Source organism: Tachypleus tridentatus, chromosome 2 (assembly GCF_004210375.1).
Source record: "Tachypleus tridentatus isolate NWPU-2018 chromosome 2, ASM421037v1, whole genome shotgun sequence".
NCBI classification, from domain to species: Eukaryota; Metazoa; Arthropoda; class Merostomata; order Xiphosura; family Limulidae; genus Tachypleus; species Tachypleus tridentatus.
The window spans coordinates 92,955,861-92,977,316 of NC_134826.1; the positions used below are offsets into that span (position 1 = coordinate 92,955,861).

Consider the following 21,456-nt stretch of genomic DNA (forward strand, 5'->3'; position numbering starts at 1 on the left):
GTAGCAGCTTAGCAATGCTTTAAGAGAACAGAAAACACAAGGTGACACTGCATTTTGAATAAAGCAAACAAGTTAACATTATAGATTTAATTACACTTTCTTCAGTTTCCTTTGGAGGGTCATTGTGTTTCATTTTAGAACATTTAATTCTGGGAAAAATAGAAGATGGCAAGACTAAACACCAAATATAAGAGTGTATATTCGTTCACAGCAGGTGTATGCGCTGGTTTTTTTAATTATCTAACGACTTTGATTATTTGCTAAAATGCGTCAAACATCGTTATTTACAAACTAAAATAAAATGGCAGTCAGTCGTCTCTCTCACACAAAAAAACACCTTCATAAGTTTCCTAGGCATGCTTTGCCATTATTGTGGAATAATATACATGTAAAAAACGATTACATCATTGCATGCTGTTGAATAACAAGTATTTTTACAATGAAATATATAATTTTAATGATTTTATTATCCATCAAACAAATAAAATTAACAGGACTAAGACCGTTAACAACAAAGAAAAAGTAGTTTAATTATATTTCCTAGTGTACCGAAGAACGTGTTATAACTATCTTACAATAATTAAAATGGCAAATGCCAAATACAATTTTTTATAATTTTATTTAAATCATATTTTTCACAAATTTCCTTTATTTTTTAGTCTCGGATAGTAAAGTTATAAACAAAATAAGAATGTCTTTGGTAGATTGCGCTACTGATGTGATTTGTGCATTGTTCGACACGTGTAATAATATAATTTCTGGAACGAAGGAGTAGTGCTTGTTCGTTTTGGACGTAGGTTGTGGATTAAGTTATGATTAAATGACTTGTAATTACCACATTATAATAACTACCTCTATTTTATTAATACTTTGCAGACTAATACTAGTAATACTTTAGTACAAGTAGTAATTCTATTTTTAATACTGTAATTTGTGTAAAATGTAACAGAATGATTATTATATATGTAAAAACGGCTGGTTAGGGTTGAGAAAATTTTTTTGTAGAGTAACGAACAACGTTTCGACCTTCTTCGGTCATTGTCAGGTTCACTATTGTGTTCACACTCTTTAAAAATGAACCTCTGAACTTAGCTAAGTACATGTCTATCAGGTCTCAGATTGGACTTCTTGTTTCCTGATTTTAGATGCACAACTTTCTTAGTCTGTATTGCCCCGCTCTGCATCTTCTCAAAGTAGATGTTTCTTATGCCTTTCTTCACATTTTCATTTGTTCTGTGTTCTGTCATTACTTAGTGTAACCTCATAGGTTGTGTCTCTGAGTTTTGTGCTCCTCTTTCAGCCTGGCTATGGCTTTTTAAGCTGGATCATGAATTATTTTGCTTTGCACATGCATATTCTTGGCTTTCATTTTTATATAGCTATCTGCCTTTTTTATACCCTCATACTGACTGGAATTAGCAGCTAATTCTTCCACTTTCTTGTGAGGTTTTTTGCCTGTGCTGGCTTGTTTAATATTCTCTTTCTTAATATCCACACCATGGAAATTTTTTTATCCAATGTATTTCTTTTGCATTTTGGATTCTTACTTTCCATGTGTTCTAATCTCTTTTTGTTATGCACATTTGCCTCCTTCCATGGCCTCTGAAGTTTATTAAAACATGTTCTTCATTCACATATCTACCTTTATGTCACTGTGTTCTTCTCTACATCCGTCTATCATAATGGCTTAAGCCCCCAACACTTCCTGAGGTATTAGGTTGAGGAATAATTCGTGAGCATTTTTAAATAATTTCATTCAAGCATTACATGCAAGACTATACAATACTTCAATGCATGAACACATTACACCCAAAACATTTATTATGATACTTTATTTCATGTAATACCTAGGTATATAGTATGCATTGTTTTAAACGAAATTGCAAGAAATTAAATGCGAAAAGCAGATGGTGTCGAAAATGCTCGATTTTGTCCACTTGACAGTCCATTTAATGAGCTGAAAATGAAAGCAAAAATTAAAGACATGAAAATCAAACACACTATCTATTAGAGCAAAAAAGTATCTACCAAATGACATGAAATATTTTTGCTGTCACAAATACTTAACTCTTCCACCTTTAATGTGCGTTTCATTTATGAATATATTTTTTTAACTTGAAAAAATGCTCACGAATTATTCCTCAACCCAATATGTCAATCTACTATCAGACTAACTTGCATTTTTCTATTCACAACTTTCTTGTTTTTGGTGGAGTTGGGGATTCTCAACATCATCATTTTCTTTTGGGTTTGATCTCCAGAGGAGCATTATTTGCATATCAACTTGATAACTGTTGCTCATTAGGCTTTCCCTTCTTTGGTCACAGGTGTTCTTTAATATTGTGATGATACACTCTGAAAACTCAGTAGTTGTTATGTCATTCAACTGCTAGTGAGGCATCTAGTTTTGAAACCTGTGCTTTCTCAATTTGGACTTCATTTCTTTGTCCTGCATGTTGTCTTGTTTACTATATGATGTCATGTTCCTGGGGTTTGTTTCTGGTGACAGATCATTTTTCTTGCCTTTATGAAATCCATCTCATGGAGTGATTCTTACAGTATTTGGTCTTCTAGATATATTGCCAATTCTGAACCTCTCACATCAGTTCTTTTGCAATACCAACTTTGGAGCTCTTTCTGTCAACCTCATTCATCCATTTGTCACAACAGGATGTTACATCTTCACCTTCATGTATAAGATTTGTCCCGTCCTTTCTGTGATGTATGGGGTTTCCCTGCAGAGTAGCTTGTTTTCTCTCCCTCACTTATGTCAGCCTTCTGTTAACTTGTGCTGCCTTACCACCCCTGGTCCTTCTTTCACTTTCTTTATCCACATTTACTTCTCTATTTACTTGGCTTTTAAGAGTTCACAGACAATGGGATTTTGAGTATAAAAATGCTTTTCATTATCTTAGTTTTCAAATTTCATTTCCATAAGCTCCAGAATCTCCTGGATGAAAATCAAATTTTTTTTGCAAGTAAATGTTTGTGTTTTATTTTCCATTTTCTCTATTTTATCATTAACTCTAGATATTATCATCAATGTACAGTGCAATGAAATGTTTAAATTTAATAAATGTCTGTCTTTGTCTGTTATTCTTGATTCAGGTATGCCAATGTGATCCTGTGGTTGTAATGGTTATTATAGAGCAAAGGTCTTTCACAAACTTTTCCGTTAATGCTTGCACACGTGAATGTTGCCATCTTGCTTACTCATTTACAGAAGTCATACTGCACTGAATTAAATATATATACCAATGTCCCCCAGTGACTCAGCGGTATGTCTGCAGACTTACAAGCTAAAAACTGGGTTTCGATACCCGTGGTGGGCAGAGCACAGTTAGCCCATTGTGTAGCTTTGTACTTAATTCAAAACAACAACAACATTTATACAATCATAACATTTTCAAATATGCTTTTATAAACACAATTAATACACATCTAATTAAAATATAAAAGTAAAACCTAAAGGCAATCAGTTTAGCAAACTAATACATACAATCCAAGAAACATTTGCAAAACATCAAGTACACTTCAAGTGAACATTGGACTAAGCTTATTTTCTATCTCGTGTTACAAATCAATTTACTGGTAGAACTATCTTTAGGCTATAAATGAATAGTGGGAAACTTCCTCTTTTTATTGGTAGTAAGCATTCAATTTCAAACTGTCACTTAGCAACACAACTTTGACATGTAGAATGGCTGACTTAAAGCTTAGATATTTTAGAATGTAAAACCCATATCAAGAAATTCTTAAATTTTCCAAACAGTAGTGAGAGACAGGTGAAACTTCTGTTGACCTTGTATGCTGATACTCTTCACTATTCTCACAGTATCATATATAACAGCTTTTAAAGTTTAGACTTGTAACTGCAAGTGGATCACATTACAGCAAAATCTGAGCAAGTTAAAGTTTTAAATCTGTCTTTTTCAAAATAAAGGAATAAAACTTGTATGATATAAAATGTCTAGTTGTAATGTACTGATAATAAAACTTTATAAAATACATTCTTATTAAAGCAGTTTAATTAAATGCTGAATGTAACTCAGTAAACAAGTTCATAAGGGGTTTAGAAACAGCTGCTGTGACCAAGGGGTTATGAATCTCATTAGTAATTTCAGTACATAATAATTGGCTAAAAATGAAAGGCAAAAGTCTACAAAGTAAATGAAACAGGCTCTATTGACCTTGAACCTATCCCTCGGTGTGGATTCCCGTACGTGGTGAGGGCACCTCCCAGGAAAGGTTCTGTTTTTTCAGTTTACCTCCTCTGGGATCTAAACATCCAACCATGTTTGCCATACATGGTGACCCATGAAGAGGAGGAGAGGATCTTGGTGATTGAGGGGTTCAACTCTAATCACCAAATTGGCCTTAAATTCCGATAGATAAGTAGCCTTGGGGTGGTCCCTTAGAGTCACTCAGCTGGTCCACTTGGGCTAGGGTCAACCAAGTACCAGTGCTGAATGTTCTCAACGGGTGTTATGGATATTGTATCTGATGCTGCTGTTTGAGCTTAGGAAATCCTGGCATTGCTGCCGTGTCCTTGTTTGGCATTGTAGTGTATCTCCTCATAAGGCTCCATGGTAGATAGGATTAGTGGGCACCAAAATATTCATTTTATATCATGTATCATCAAAATAAAAACTTAAATAAAACAGTGAAAAAACAGTCCATAGGTAAACAACTATGTCTTGAAGATTCTAAGCAGCACTCTTCAACATCTGTAATGCATGTACCTCATTTTCTTACATTCTTTTTCAGATAAACCTTAAGGGCAAATGTCTCCCTTTTTATTCAGAAGGAACTAGAGGGACTTGCTGGCACTCCAAAGTCAGTAAAGAAGCTTTGCTCTGGTGACATATTGGTGGAAACATCTACATCTCAACATATTGAACTCCTCTTGCATTCAAAGGCAATTGGGGATATACCTGTTGAGGTTACACCTCTTGCTACTTTGAATTCATCATGAGGAGTTATTGTTTGTTCTCTCTACCTGTCTTCTGAAGAGTTCTATGCTCAATCAGACCTTGATGCTCTCATTTAACAGTTGCTGTCTCCATTTTTGATCCTGGGAGACTTTAATGGACATAATTCCATCTGAGGAGGTATTGATTTTGAAGGGAGGGGTCACTCCTTAGAGCATATGCTCTCAGATCACAACCTTTCTCTTTTCAATGGTGGTTCTTACACTTATTTTCATGCTCCTAGTCAGTCCTTTACTGCTATTGATCTCTCAATTTGCTCCCCTTCATTGTTTTCCCACTTTTCATGGAGGGTTGACAATAATCCACGAGGCAGTTATTTTCCTATAATTTTGAGAGAGACTGGCCGTGGTCATTGCCACCCGACCCGCATGCCCCAGGTGGAAGCTGGATCAGGCAAACAAGCCCACTTTCACTGCTCTTGCAGAACTTGATACTGCCATTGTGTGGCAGCAGTAACTGACTGTATTATACAAGCAGCTGCTCAATGTATTCCTAAAACCTCAACACGTTTTTCACTATATCCTTGTCCGTGGTGGAATCCTGCCTGTCACATGGCACGGAAGGCTCAAAAACGGGCCTGGGATACTTTCCTTAGATATCCCACACTCTCAAACACTTTCCAGCAGACCTGTACACATGCTAGGTGGATAAGATGTCAAAGCCAGAAGGAATTTTGGATGAAGTTCACAACCAGCATATTTTCTTCCATCTGTTCGAAAGTCATATAGGACAAGATTCAAAAGGTCAGTGGGCAATATAATTCTGTCTCCCCTTTCGATCTTGTTCTCTGATGGCCAGGAAGTAGCTGATACTGGAGCATTGCCAATACTCTAGGTGAAAGCTTTTGCTAAGAATCTAGCACTTCTGCTTTTTCCTCCACCTTCTTAGCCATCAAGACTTGGGCAGAGCGATCACCTCTTTCCTTTCAAGCTGATTGTCTCTATGACTATAATCATCCCTTTACACTGGTGGAACCGAAACTGGCTCTTCATAGGTTGGACCAGGTGATGTACGCTATGACATTCTGAACTATGTATCTCCTTCCTCTCTTGCTATTTTAATTGTTTTTAACCGGATCTGGCAGGAGAATGTTTTTACCGATGCCTAGCACCAGGCTATTGTCCTACCTTTTTCTAAGCCTGGGAAGGATCCCAAGATTCCTTCAAACTACTGTCCAATTGCTTTAATGAGCTGCCTCTGTAAGACCTTAGAAAGGATGGTTAATGCTAGTCTTGTATGGTTCCTCAAATCAAACAACCTCCTCTTGTCCACCCAGTGTGAGTTCTGATGATAGTGCTCTACCATGGACCACCCAATTCGACTTGAAACGTCAATCAAAGAAGAGTTTCTCAAGTGGCAGTATCTTGTATCAATATTCTTTGACATTGAGAAGGCTTATGGCACAACATGGAGATATGGCATTATCCAATTTGCACTCTACATTCCTTCAAGATTGCCTTGGAGCATATAGTTCTTCCATACCCATTTTGGAGTTTATCAGTGACTGTATCAGTGAGTTCATCATCACTCCTTATGCCCTTGCTCTCTTTGAGGTTTTTAATTTTCTCCTATTTTTTTTTTTTCTGTCTATTTGTCTTTAAACCTTTTCTGAAAATGTCCTACACAGTTTGTTTTTTTTCTCTACAGTGCTGTCTCCATATGGTCTTGACTCCTTCACTGTGTGGAAGGATTTATTGTCATTATTGCCAAAGCATATTGTGTAACTGAGGCCTCTTTTTTCTCTCACATCTTTGAATTATCCTCAACATACTCACCTGTTTCATTGAACACACAACCATTATGGTCTGCTAATCAAACTGTATGATGTTCCTTTTTCTCATTTGCTATCCTATTCTAATTTTGAACATTGTGAATAAAAGTATCTACTCAATAATTTATAATTTCACCTTTCAAGATTAACCTAAAAAAAAACAATCTGACAGCACCATGTGGTCCCATTTCTGGCAAGTATCATTATACATTACAGTAACATTTTAATTTTTTTGCAAAACTTCAACACCTTTTTTCATGTTTTCACTGGCAGATGTTTTAGTGGAATTCTAAACAGATGTCAAATACTTTTGTTAAGACTTTGTGCAATTGGTGGGTTCATATTCATAACACCACATTAACTGAAACATTAACCATCAGTTTACTAGTTTGCTAGTATTGATTTCAAGTTTTCACTTGGCAAATTAAAAATGTACTGAAAATAATATTCAAGACCAGATGATGAACAAGTTGAAAATGTTTCACTTTAAAACTAGGTTTATGGAAACAAGAAACTGTTGAGTTCTGTATGCAGCCAGAAAAGTCACTTGAAAGAGTATAGAAATGGATTGTTCGAATTATAATTGGCTTAAAAAATTTACCTACTAGGAGTTTAAAAATAAGGAGCATGATACAAACCAGAATTGCCTTGATCCAGTTATTATAAATTGTTAGGTGTATTTGACAGGAACATGTTTGGAAATTGTATAGGAACTTAGTTGTTAAAAGTAAGATAAGCAGTATGAATCACAAAATTTTTTCATTCTCAAAATATGATTGCATTATTATTTGATATCACTTGTATAAGAAATTTAAAGAGGTTGTGAAAAATGATTGAGAAACTGTTGGTAGGACAATTATCATTGATGTGTTTCTTTAAGTGTAGTACCTCTAACAAGTTTGCTATGTTGTTGTGACTTCATTACTTGGTAACTTACCTTCTTGTCTGACACACACGCACACACATATGTACTTAATTTAGTTTTGAGCTTATTAAGTTAGATTGAATGACTGCTGTGGTTAGCTGTTGGAAGGATGACCTCATAGCACTGAATAAGCTGTTGTCATTTTTCTTGTTATTGTGTTTTTATTACATATATATTTTTAATTACAGGTCACTTTAATTGGTTGGGAAAATGGTGAGAAGTTATTTGAAACTTTTGATGTTAGAAGTTCTGCTGGTCTGTTTCTTCGGAAGTAAAACTTTGGCAAGCCAAGATATAAAATGTCTAGGTAAAAAATATTTATAAATTATAAGTTTAATTTTGACCCAATTTTGTTATACATAGTAAATAACAGGCTGCGTACAAACTTATTTTTATAAATGTGAAAGGTTTTACTTAAATTGTTTTTAATGCTCACTTTGCAAATATATATAATTACTTTTAAGTGTTACAAGTTGGACAAAAACTAAAAAAAAAACCAATGCAAGCAGCTTAATAATGTGTACTCCCATCTTTTAATTGCTAGAACTGCTTTAGGTATTTGTAATAGGCTATTTATGTATTTGTAAAGGTATGTTGAGGAATTAATTTTCAGTTTTTGAGGACATAAAGCATTAAAGTCAGCTAACTACTGCTAAATTTACCTGTTGAGACTTAAGGCCTAATTTCTGTGCTGTAATGATCTTTAAATGAATCTTTCTGCAAGGCTCAAGAAATTGTTCAGTTTGGATCATAAATGCATTTTTAAATCAATTATATACAGTCTCTTTGAGAATCAGTTAACTTGCATTTATTTTTCATGTTGCTTGATAACTAACAAGGAATATTGCATACATATTTTAAATAATACAAATAATTTGTATAAGACCTCATTGGAATGTAAAATTAAGTAGATGATTTAATCCATTTAATATTTTGAAAAGAACTGCACTTCTAGCAAGTTTTTCTTTTTTGTTCAGTCTTTTTAAAACATGCGCAAGAAGGTATTGATGAAATCGGGGGTTCTACTTAATAGTTTCATGTGATGCCATTTTCAGGTTTTTTGTTAAATATACAAGAAAGTAACTTATAATTGCCTTAAATAACAGAAAGCATTACATTTTACAAACACTGATACTTAATCTGTTCCATATACACTATTAAGATTATGGGCAATTAAATTTGTAACTAGAAATTTGCATAAATAATGGTGACTAAATATTAAAAGTAATTCCAAAACGTATCTCCCTTGGCTCACACACTTACAGCTATTACTTGACTATTAGGGTTTCTTCCTTTGCCCATCTAAGCATTAGCCTAATTTTTTTCTCACTTGCTCCATTTCTTACACCTCCATTAACTAACATTAGCAACATTTGTGTCATTCAACTCTTTGCTCCTCATTGTGGATTCCTGTACGTGGTGAGGGGACCTTGCAGGGAAGGTTCTGTTACTTCAGTTTACCTCTTCTGGGATGGATCTAAACATCTACCCACATTTTTGCCATGCATGGTGACCTGTGAAGGGGAGGAGAGGATCCTGGTGGTTGAGGGGTCCAACACTAACACACCAATTTGACCTTGGATTCCTGTAGACGATTTGCCTTGGGGTGGCCACTCTAGGATCAGTTGGTTGGTCAACTTTGGCTAGGGTCAATGAAGTACCAGTGTTGGATATTCTCAGCAGGTGTTGTGGACATTGTATCTCATGCTGGTGTTTGGGTATAGTGCTCAGGAAACCCTGGTGTTGCTGCAGTGCCCTTCTTTGGCACTGTAGTGCATCCCTTCATAGGGCTCCATGGTGGGTGGGGTCAATGGATACTGAAATGTAACTTCTTTATTATGGATACCCCTCTTTCTAACAAAATAAATAAAAATGAAAAAATTGAAAAAACAGATCATTGGAAAACTACCACATGTACAGTCAATATTGCAACCAGGTTTTGCACCTCAATTTCTGATTATTCATTCCTTATCTGAGAAATCCTGGTGACAGATGTCTCCATTTTTCATTCAAAAGGGATTAGAGGAACTTGCTGGCTGTCCAAAGTCAGTAAAGAAGTTGCACTCTGGAGACAATTTGGTGGAAACATCTTCACCACAACATACTAAACTCCTTTTGACATCAAAGGCCATTAAGGATATACCAATGAGGTTACTTCCCATGCAACTTTGAATTCTTCCAGAGGAGTTATAGTTGAGATGGATATAAAGAATATTTCCAAGTCAGAAATCCTGGCTGCTTTCTTCAGCCAAGTCATTACTACAGTGTGCCAAATCTTTACTCGTAGAAGACAGAATTATGGTTCCTACCAATGTTTTGATATTAACACTTACATTACCATGTTTTCCTGCTACAATCAAAGCAGGTTATCTGAACTGCAAGGTACGACCTTACGTTCCTAACCCTTCCAGATGTTTCCAGTGTCAGTAGTTTGGTCACTCAAAAACATCATGTTGTGGTGGTAAAGACTATAACATTTACGAGTGCAATCTGGAACCACACTGTGTTAATTATAGTGGCCTACACCCCTCTTACTCGATTTCTTACTCTAAATTGGTGGAAGAGAAAGAAGTGCAATGCTTGAAGACTATAAAAGTCTCCTACCCAGAGGCTTGCTAATTATTGTCGCCAACTCTATCTTAGACATGTTACTGCACTCTTTTGCATTACCACAGTGGAAGTGCAGACAGATCTTTCGGTGCCTCTAACAGAGAGTCGTTTGCAAAACATCTTAAGAATCTTGTGCCCTCCATAATAAAAAAAGTTGATGCATCTATGTCCACTCCTTCCAGTGATGCCCAATTTCACTTCCTTCAGGTTCAAGTGTTTCCTTAGGTGTACATCCTCTTCTGTAGCCCTGAGAAGTAAATCAACCATTGTTCACACACTTAATCATTGGAATCTTTGTCCACAGACAGAGACCTGCCTACTCCCAGGGCAGGATTCATGAGGTTGATAGATCTTTATCCAATAAAGAAAAAAAAACATGGTTGCAAACAGAAGATTTCTCCACCACATAAATAACAATGGCCACTCTGATCTAGTGGAACTGTCAAGGTTTTCAATCAAATATCGATGACATTAAGGATTTGATTGATTCTTACCATCCTGTGTGCCTCTCCTTAGAGGAAACATTTCTGAAATCTGCTGATACAGTCACCCTTCAGCAATTTTCCTTGTATAGAAATGACAGGTTGTGTGATGGACAAGTGCATGGTGGGGTGGCATTTCTGGTTGATCAGCATGTGTCCACCCAGTCTTTGCCATTTGATACACCCTTATAGTGTTAGCAACCTGCATTTCCTTGTATCATACCATCACTATTTGTTCTCTCTATCTTCCTCCTGAAGAGATCTATATTCAGTCAGACCTTGTGCTCTTATTGAGCAGTTACCATCTCCCTTTTTACTATTGGGGGATTTTAATGGAAATTATCCCATCTTTGGTGGTGCTAGTATTAATGGGAGGGGTTGTGCTATAGAGCATATACTCTTGGACCACAACCTGTCTCTCTTCAATACTGGTTCTTATACTTATTTTCATGCACCTAGTCAGTCATTTACTACTGTAGATCTTTGTCTGCTCCCCTTCACTTTTCACTTACTTTTGGAGAGTCAACAGTAATCTTTGTGGCAGTGATCGTTTTCCTGTCATTTTGAGAGAGACTGGCCATGATCAATGCCATCGACCTGCATGCTTCGATGGAATTAGGACCATGCTAACGAGTCTTCTTTTGATGCTCTCTCAGAACTCTATCCTGCTATCGTGTGTAAGTTATTGATAGATGACTGTGTGGCAGCAGTAACTGACTGTATTGTTTAGGCAGCTGCTCAGTATATTCCTAAAAGCTTGACACATTTCTTACAGTGTCCTTGTCGTTGGTGGAATCCTACCTGCCACATGAGAAGAGAAGCTCAAAAACAGGCTTGAAATACCTTTTGTAGGTATCCCACATTTTTAAACCTCATTGCATTTCAGCAGGCTTGTGCACGTGCTCAGCAGATCAAACGTCAAAGCCAGAAGGAATCTAGCATTTTTTCTACCACCAATTCCAAAGTTATATGGGACAAAATTCAAAAGAATAGTGGCCAGTGTATTTCTGCCCCACTTTTGATCTTGTTTTCTGATGGCCAGGAAGTTGCTGATGCCCAGAGCATCATCAGTACTCTTGGTAAAAGCTTTTCTCATGCATCTAGAACTTCTGCTTCATCTCCCATCTTTTTAGCCATCACAACATGGGCAGAACAATTGCCTCTTTCCTTTCGAGCTGATTGTCTGTATGATTATAATTGCACCCTTACACTGGTGGAACTCACACTGGCCCTTCCTTGTTCTGGCAGTACATCAGTCAGACCTCATGATATTTATTACAAGATGTTGTGCCATCTCTCTTCTGCATATCTTGCTATTCTTCAGGTTGTTTTTAACCAGATCTGGCAGGAGAATGTTTTTTATGAAGCTTGGCACCATGCTATTGTACTCCCTTTTCTTAAATCAGGGAAAGATCCCAAGATTCCTTTGAACGACTGTCCAATTGCTTTTTCAAGCTGTCTCTGTAAGATCTTAGAGAGGATGGTTAATGCTCATCTTGTTTGGTTCTTCGATTCCAGAAACTTCTGCTCACCCACTCAGTGTGGGTTCCAAAAACAGCTCTCCTCCATGGACCATCTGATTTGACTTGAAACATCAATCAGGGAAGCCTTTCTCAAGGAACAGCATCTTGTTTCTATATTTTCTTTACATTAAGAAAGCTTATGATACAATGTGGAGGTATGGTGTCTTGTGAGACCTCAACTTGTATGGGTTGTGTAGCAATTTACCAATTTCTATTAAACATTTTTTAATGAATCGGAAATTCCAGGCCCATGTGAGTTCGACACTTTCCCAAAGAAATTTGGAGTCTCTCAGGGCTGTGTCTTGAGTGTCCAACTTTTCATTATAAAGATTGATGCCATCAGTGGACAACTAACCCCTACAGTTGCAAATGATCTCTTTGTCAGTGACTTACACATGTTGTGTAAGTCATCAAATGTGAGGTATGTTACAGACTGCCCTCAATCAATTACTGATGTGAACCACAGCATGAACTTTTGTCATCAACAGAGTATTGGAACTGATTCTGAGCTCCATCTTGGTGGTGATGTTGTTATGTAGTCCCTGAGAAAAAGTTCTTGCAGTTCATCTTTGACTGTAAGCTTTTATTCCACACATCAAGCAGCTATGTGTCAAGTGTACAAGGGCACTGAACATTCTCTATGTCCTCTCTTTCACCTCTTGGGGAACAGATCCATGTTCCATGCCAAAAATCTATTGTGCCCTTATTCAATCAAAACTAGATTATGGGTCATTGGGCTGTGGCTCTGCCAGGACTTCAGCCATGAAAATGTTGGTCACTGTTCACCATCAGGGGCTTCAGTTCTGCACTTCTCCAATCTAGAGTTTGTACATGGAGTCCCATGAACCCCCTCTATACCTTCGTCGTTTGCAACTATCTTTATTATATGCTTCAAAACTTTGATCTTTACCACAGCATCTGACAATAGGATCTATCTTTGGATGACATAATGGTATCCACAGATCGGCCCATCCCACCATGGCTAATTACTGTCCCCATATGTGACATTTCTTTGAGTCATCTGAAGAAGGCAGATACTCCTGATTGGAAGTATCGGCTTCTATTTGCTGAACATCTTTCAAAGCATTCCCATTTATACAAATGGTTTGAAATCAGATGATTTTGTGAGCTCTGCTATTGTTTGCCATAATTTGGTTGTTGCACATAGAATCCCCTCTACAGTTTCTTTGTTCACTGCTGAATTGTATGCCATTTCTCATGCCCTGGATCACATAGAAGCTATGCAGTACATGAACTGTACTATTTGTACCTGTTCATTTATCTCTCTGTTAGCCTTGGAATTGCTTCAAATAAATTTTCACCCTATTCTCGCTGATATTGAAAACCGACTGGCTCATTCTTCTTTAACATCTACTTCTGTTCAGTTCTTCTGGATACCAGGCCGTGTTGGTATTCAGAGGAACAAGCTCGCTGACACCACAGCTAAGTCTATCTGCTCTGGTGCTATCACTGCTGTGCTTATTCCACACATAGACTATGGTCCTGTATTTAAGGCTTGGCTCTGTTTCAGTTGGAAGTTGACTTGGAGTGAGCAATGTAAAAACAAGCTTTTCCAAATAAAACCCTCTGTTGGATTTTGGCTGTCTTGTTTCTGTAAGGATCTGAAAGAGGAAGTTGTTCTAACTGGACTACACTTGGGTCACAGTCTTTTAACTCATCATTTTTTTTTATCTGGGACTGATGCTCTAATGTGTTGTCTGTGTGACACTTGGGTCACAATAAGCCACCATTTATTGTCTTGCTGTTGTTACGTCTCAACGATTGCACCATTTTAAAATTTTTCATCCCAAGGTTTATCCATAATGTTGGACAGTGTCATTGGTGATGGTGACACTTTACATTACAAATGTTTTTTAGTTTTTTAAAGGCCATTGACCTTTTTAACACTATTTAAGTTTTTACTTCATAAATTAGACTTTTTTTTAATTATTTCTTTTTGAAGTACATCTAGTTTGTTTGATATGAAATTGGAAAATGACTGTAATGTCAAATAACTCGAAACTAGGACTGGAAATGCCAACTTCAGGTAACTAACACTGATGTTTGAACTTACCCGTTAATTTTCCTGGTAAGTTATGATAATTACAGTTAAGCTGCAGAAAATCCTTTAAAACTAGTATTCCTGTAGTTTCTTTGTTACTGCTGTACATTAGATATAAAAATTGGATTTAACGGTATTTAAGTGTTTAATTCAAAAATTAAATCTTGTTTTGTTTTACCTTGATTCCTTTTTACAAATTTTAATGCTTTCACTTTACTTTTAACTTTTTACCGATGTTTGGCACAGAGAACCTAGTTGCTTTGTGCTGTAAAACACCAAAACCAACAAACCAACCCTTTGTGCATCTATGTAAGTGCACTCTCTATCCTGGTACTGTATATAAGCATCTTATTTCAATAATTTTATTACTTGTTTTAGACAAAGCACCTTTGGTTATTCCAGTCCTGCAATAATCTTGAAAATAATTTGAACATTGTGTGTTACATTGTGATTTTTATATTAATAAAACAAAAAAACTGATTGGCAAGCTGATTTACTGTATTAATTCCTGGATTATTATTTCTGGCACAGGGCTAATGAGGTCTCTCCTATCCCACCATTGATATCTAGTTGTGGGGGGGGGGGACATCACTCTCAGTTGAGAGTGGTAAGTGATCTTATTTGTTAGTGAGATGAGACATATTTTCAGTTCTGTGGTAATCTTCCAGAAGGCTCAAAGGGTCCAATGAAGACGATTTTTGACATTTTGAAGGGAGTTTAGAATTGCTTTTTCATGTACAGTTGCTTTTAGTCTGTTGGCTGTTCAATTCCCCTGTGGGACAGAGATGTGTTTACACTGCTAGAATGTGGAGCTCAATTGCCTACAGTAAATGCAAAAATGGCTCAACATTGCTCAACTCCTACAAAACAAATTTACTGACCCAAATTTTCCAGTCCGTGGTGATTAAAAGTCCTTAAATAACATAAAAACAAAAATGAGGCTACTTTGGGATAGGCCATTTAATTTATTTATACTGGTTTATCAATGTGATGTTTAGGGTCTTTTTTTAGTTGCTTTTGATGGTTGAAAGATCTGAAAGCAAATCTTTGGTTTTCTCTGTGTCCGTCTTGCAGATGGTACAAAGGCAGAGTTTGAAGTTAATTTGAATAGATATGGTAAGTATATGGATGAGCAATTCTAAAATCAAACATTTTGTTTCTTTTCTCTTCACTTTGTTGGAAGATTCTCAGGATCACCAACTTCATTGATGGTGAGCTGGAATCATTATTAGCATGCACATTGGTTCAGTTGTTGGCTTCTTAGTTCATTTTTGTTGCTGTTGGAGTCTCAAACTTCATTGGCTTCTTCAGGGTTCATAGTTCTACCCCTCTATCAGCCCCTTTGTACAGATCGTGTGCATTAGCCCCTTGGCACATTTATATCCAGAATAGATTTTGTGTATATCCAAGGGCTCCACTGCTCTGGTTACTGCTGGCACCATCTTGTCAATTTTCAGAACATCACATCCTGATTTTACTTTTAGAAACAACCAAGGCAGGCTTCATTCTCAGGACTGAGACACCTATTGTTGCTCCAATTCAACCTGCCATCAGTCTGGGTATTTTCAGTTTTTCCCATGTTTCTCAGTTGGGCTCAACTATGAAACAAAAAACCTGACTGTTACACACCTCTCCTTTTCCCACAACACTGATGGTTCTTTCTCTTCTATGAATGTGGGCATCACTCGAATCCTGTGGGATGAGAGCACACTAGATTCTTTTAATGGTCTTTTTTGTGCCCAAAGGATCATATAAATTGATTTACTGAATACCTCAGTTTCCTTAGGATCTTTCTTTAGTCTTGAGGGGTTGCTGGGAGACACTATTAACATATACGAGTTTCTTTACTGTCATCTTGTTCAGAGTTCCATTTCTTCATGAATGTCTTGCCTCAATAATGGGGTGCATATACCAACAGTCAGGAATTCCAGGATCTATGCAAAATGACATTATTTTAGTCCTACTTTCTCTTTATAAAGCAATTCTTCATAGTTCTGGATTATTAGAGGGAAAGTTATGAAGCTGTTCTGTCATGTTTTTCATTGACTTATAGGGAAGCACTTGGTCCAGGGCTCCTTGTTTTAGAATATCGGACCTCCTTTCTTGGGACCATTCCTATTGTATCACTATACTAGCTTGCCATGTTTCATGGGTGATGCCTGCAGTAGCAGATCAATTGCCTCAACTTAAACAGATTCTTCCAACAAAGTGAATGCTGCATCACAAAGCTGTTGGTTTGGCTCTCATTTTGCAACTCATGATTGGTGGGTTGACCTTTCATTGGTGTAAGTGAAATTTATGTTCTCCATAAGGTTAGGGAGTTGAGCACGAGAGTTCATAATTCTAGTCAAAATAAGTTTTGTCTTCTCAGGTTGAGTAAGTTGCACATGATTCTGTCATTCCAAGCCTTGGATGTTGCCTTTTGAACTTCTTTAAGTTGAGAAGAAGGTTTGTCAACTTCATTGATGCTTACCTTCTCGTTGTGATTTGCTTGAAATGCATGAATCGATGATTACAGGTTGAAATATACTCTTAAGTGTATATAAATTTATATATGTGATGCTGAAGTCAAATTGCTCTGGTCACTATTGTGGGATATAGGGATCATGGCTCTATAATTCAAACCCCAAGTAGTGGAACTTGGCCATTTGGTTTGGGCCTAGCAACTAGTGATGACAAATCATAAAATTCTGTCCACAGTTCTGGGTGAAGAACATATCTGTTCTGGATGGAGACCAATTTACTGTGCAGATGTTTCATGTATAGATAATGTCCTCACTGCCCCCCCCCTATCTTCTCAGTGGAGATTCTAGGTGTAAGTGTGAGAGGAGGTATGTTTTGGTAAGAAAAACAAAGATTTGTACAGAGATAAATCTTTAGTCTTTAGGGGTAATTATTATATGACAAAATAGACTAAAGATTCATCTCTGTAAAAATCTTTGTTTTTCTTACCAGTTAAAGAAATTTTCAATGCATTGATGTTGCGGGGTCTTGTATGCACTTCTTTTTTTCTCGTGATACTCAGATAAAGATTTAAAGCTGACAAGTCTTACCAAGCAGGCCTACATTTTCCATGCCATGTGTGGTCTTGAAAACGTACTGTGGTTATCTTTACATGTTATACGTTTTTCAAAGGTTAAGTACTTTATTTTATGAACAACAGTGTTGTGTAACCAAATGTGCCACACCATTGGAGTACTAAACTACAGGCATTATATTTCATGAGCTCTTCATACTTTTCACTTGACAACAAATGTGTTAAGTAGTTTTATTTGATATTACCTGTTCACATTGGATTCATAATAATCTTATTGAAATGGAAGATGTATTAACCATTATCTCAAATATTTATTTTGAAGGGTAGAAAATTGTAGTATTTGGTATGAGCTTAATAAAGACTATAAGAAATGCGTAAAAGTAGATTTTTGCTCTAAAGAGAACAAAACACTTATGCTGATTAGAATAGACAACCAATGTTTAAAAGTCCACCTGAAATGTTGTTTTATATGCATTACCAAATAAATTATTCTAAAATTTTGTGTTGAATAGAAGGCCTTATGAGAAAAAGTTGCAGAATGTAACTTTCTTAATCCACAAATTGACAGTCTGGATGAATTTTTATGTAGACAAACCTTCATAATGAGAAATCTGTTCAGTAATCGATGTATTTACATTCTCATTCTGAACAGCTGTTACTTATAACAAACATGTATTTGTTTGTGAATATATCAATATATTCACAGTGGGTGTCAGTTTATGACAACCTTCACTGTAGAGATGTATATTTAAACTGTGACAAATACTGAGTGGGTGTCTGAATCATAGTGCTTCATGATGTAACAATTTATTTAAAACTGCTGAAAAGCTTAAGAACAAAACAATTCAATTCAGAAACTGACTGATTATATCCTTTGTTTGAAAGTGATTTCTTATGTTTGGCCAATGCTACACTTAGTGGCTACTTTATTAAGTTTGTTTGTTTGTTTTCAAATTTCACGCAAAGCTACATGAGGGTTATCTGTGTTAGCTGTCCCTAATTTAGCAGTGTAAGACTAGAGGGAAGGCAGCTGGTTATCACCACCCACTGCCAACTCTTGGGCAATTCTTCATTAAGTACACCAGCTCTTTAATGCAAATAGTTAAACAGAAATTTATGTGGCTGCAATTCAACATATAAAGCATGCAAACATGGTCAAGTGGTTCAGTTGTTGAACCAAACATTATAATGAGGAAGATGCATTATCTAAGGAATTTGACCATGGAATGATTATTGGTGTCAGACGTGGTGGTTCCAGCATCTCGGAAACTGCTGATCTGGTGCAAAAAACAAAACATCCAGTGAAGGGCAGTTATTGAGAAAGGTCAGAAGAGACTGGCCAGACTCATTCAAACTTACAGGAATATCACAAATACTCAAATAACCACTCCTTACAACAGTGGTGTGCAGAAGGGCATCTCTAAATGTGCAGCTTGTCGAATCTTGAATAAGATGGGCTACACTCCTGTCAGTTAATAGGAGGAAGATGAGGATATAGTGGACATGGGATCACCAAAATTGGATGATTTATGTTGTAACATGCAGATGGTAGGGTCAGAATTTGGCATAAACAGCATGGATCCATCCTGCCATGTCTTTAATAGTACAGGCTGGTGGTGGTTGTGTAATGGTGTGGGGAATGTTTTCTTGACATGTGTTAGGTTTCTTAATATCATTTGAATGCCACAGCGTGCTTGAGTGTTCTCACTGATCATGTACATCCCTTTATGGTCACAATCTACCTATTTTCCATTGGCTACTTCCAGCAGGATAATGTACCTGTCACAATGCATGCATCATCTCAGCTGGTTCCACAAACATGACATTGACTTCAGTGTATTCCAATAGCCTGCATAGTCCCCAGATTTCAGTCCAATAGAACACCTTTGGGGTGAGGTGGAATGGGGAGATTTGTAGCATGAATGTGTGATTAACAAGTCTGCAGGAACTGTGTGATGCTATTGAATTGTCATGGACCAAAATCCCCAAGGAATGTTTTCAGCACCTTGTTGAATCCATGTTGCAAAATATTCAGGTTGTTCTGGAGGCAAAAGGGGTCCTACCCATTACTATATAGGTGTACCTAATAAAGTGGCCACTGAGTGTATGTATTTTAGAAATTGCATAGAGCTTTAAAAGTTCTTAAATTTCCTTAATGCCTTAAACATCTTTAAATTCAACTTTTGTTTTAAAATGCCCATGAATTTCAAGGAAATCAGTTGAATGATTCATAAATAAAAGTATTTTATAAAATTTTAATTATGATTTTTTCAGTTTTATATAATTGAGCCAATTATAAGTTTTGTGAGGTTAATTAATTGCTAAGTTGTTTATCTTTATTAGTTGTTTTTGTCTCCACCAGAGTAACACTCCAGTAAAGTCTTGCTTGGTTTCAAGGAGCATGATTTATTTCAGTAATTTTTTCCCCATCATAAAATGGTTTTACTAATCTAATTTTTCTGTGTTAATGTGATGTGGCAAGTGGAAAGCAGAAATATGAATAAGGGAAATAAATATTGTATGTGTGTATTTTTGTACTGAAAATGCATATTGAATATAAGTGTTTTCATGAATTGAAGGCCTTATTTTCTTTTGTCATGAGTAAGAACATATTCATTAGGTGGGGTTAGATCAAGATTAATTAAAAACTTTACAGGGAAATTACTATATAACAAGTTGTGCCAGTTGTAACAAAGTATTTGATCTATGCAAGATGAGTGAAAGTGTTCAAAGAACATATGTAAAATGGAAAGCAACCTATAGATGTGAAGATTTTGAGAAAATCTGTAGATTGTTTTACAGAAGAAATTGTACAGCTTTTGTTGTTTTTTTTCAGTGGAACAAACTAGGAAGTTGTTAAAACATTAACATTTCTTGAACATATAGTGTTGTCAGCCCCTGAAGAAAATGTCATTTGAAGCCTAACAGTTCTGAATTCTTAAAATGTTTTTGTTATGACTGTTTGTAAATTGTATTTGGTGTTGGAGAAAATGATAAATCATGCAAAAAGAATAAGACTGTTACTGTTTTTATGAGTTTATATAATTGTTGGTGAAGTATAAGATAATAAACTTAAGTTTATTGTACATACACGCTCTTTTTGTTTACCAATTGTACCCCCACCCTTACTAGTTTGCATTTTTATATTTATTGATCAGTTATGTATGCTCTTAATAGTGTTCATTGTATTTAGTAACTGATTTGATTATCTTTATCTCTCACTAATCTGGAAGAACTACTACAGTATAAATATATTTGTTTGGATTATTGAAGTTTAACTACAGTTACCTGTTTGAAGGAAATTGAGTATTATTTACTAAGTAATTTGGAAAGAACATTTATAAAACTAGTCATTTTAATTTTATGAGTTGCTTATTGAAAGATTGGACAATGTGAGGGTTTATGCTTAATTTAATGTTCTTTTGGAAGCTAGTTGGGCCTCTGAAATATGATTTTTAGGTACCAATCCTGTAACTCCTAAAATTTACTGAATTAAGTAGCAGATGTTACATAAGTTGAAAGGAAATTAAAATGATAACATATCTCAATTTAGTTTGTTGTGAACTGATATTTCATGAAAAAAATTGAACCATTTCTCTTTTTTTGTTTTTAAGACCACTGAAATGATTTTTTTTTTTACACATGATTTTCAATTTCTATCTAAAGCATGGTATAAAAGTAGCTTTTTGTTTCTTGTTAAGTTATTGGGATGAAACACGTGGCTCCCCATTAATACTGCACTTTATACTAACTCATTGTTTGGGGATGTCACCGAAAGTGCGCATAACAACAGAGCAGTTTGACTTTCCCATTAATGTCAGTTTGATTTGTGCAATGTCACTGTCAGAGATGTTACTATAATTTGAAAGTAGTAAACAGGTGTATACAAATATTTATGAGATAACTAACCTATTTAACAGCTATGGAGCATTCCGTTTCATCATTTGAGAGTCCTGTTATTTATTAACCAAATCAGGAACACCTTAGATGTGAAACAAATGTGCAGCCAAAAAAGGATTGTGTGTGCAACTTAAAAGTAATGAAATTAAAATTGG

The 21,456-nt window shown here is 36.0% G+C and overlaps 1 protein-coding gene across 12 annotated transcripts in view; it reads left to right on the top strand.

Annotated features, from left to right (window-relative positions):
* The first annotated feature begins 659 nt into the window (after positions 1-659).
* Positions 660-21,456, top strand: part of sel (canopy family protein seele) — an 81,069-nt gene continuing 60,272 nt past the window's right edge. For 7 of the 12 annotated variants that reach the window (XM_076489478.1, XM_076489480.1, XM_076489482.1 and 4 more), the window contains exons 1-2: positions 660-793; positions 7,876-7,994. In XM_076489478.1, coding sequence (XP_076345593.1) covers positions 7,898-7,994 — 97 coding nt within the window. In that variant the 5' untranslated portion in view covers positions 660-793; positions 7,876-7,897. Of the gene's footprint in view, positions 828-6,812; positions 6,956-7,875; positions 7,995-19,763; positions 19,816-21,456 lie in introns of those variants that run through there. The other 5 variants (XM_076489481.1, XM_076489474.1, XM_076489475.1 and 2 more) reach the window with 4 other exon arrangements.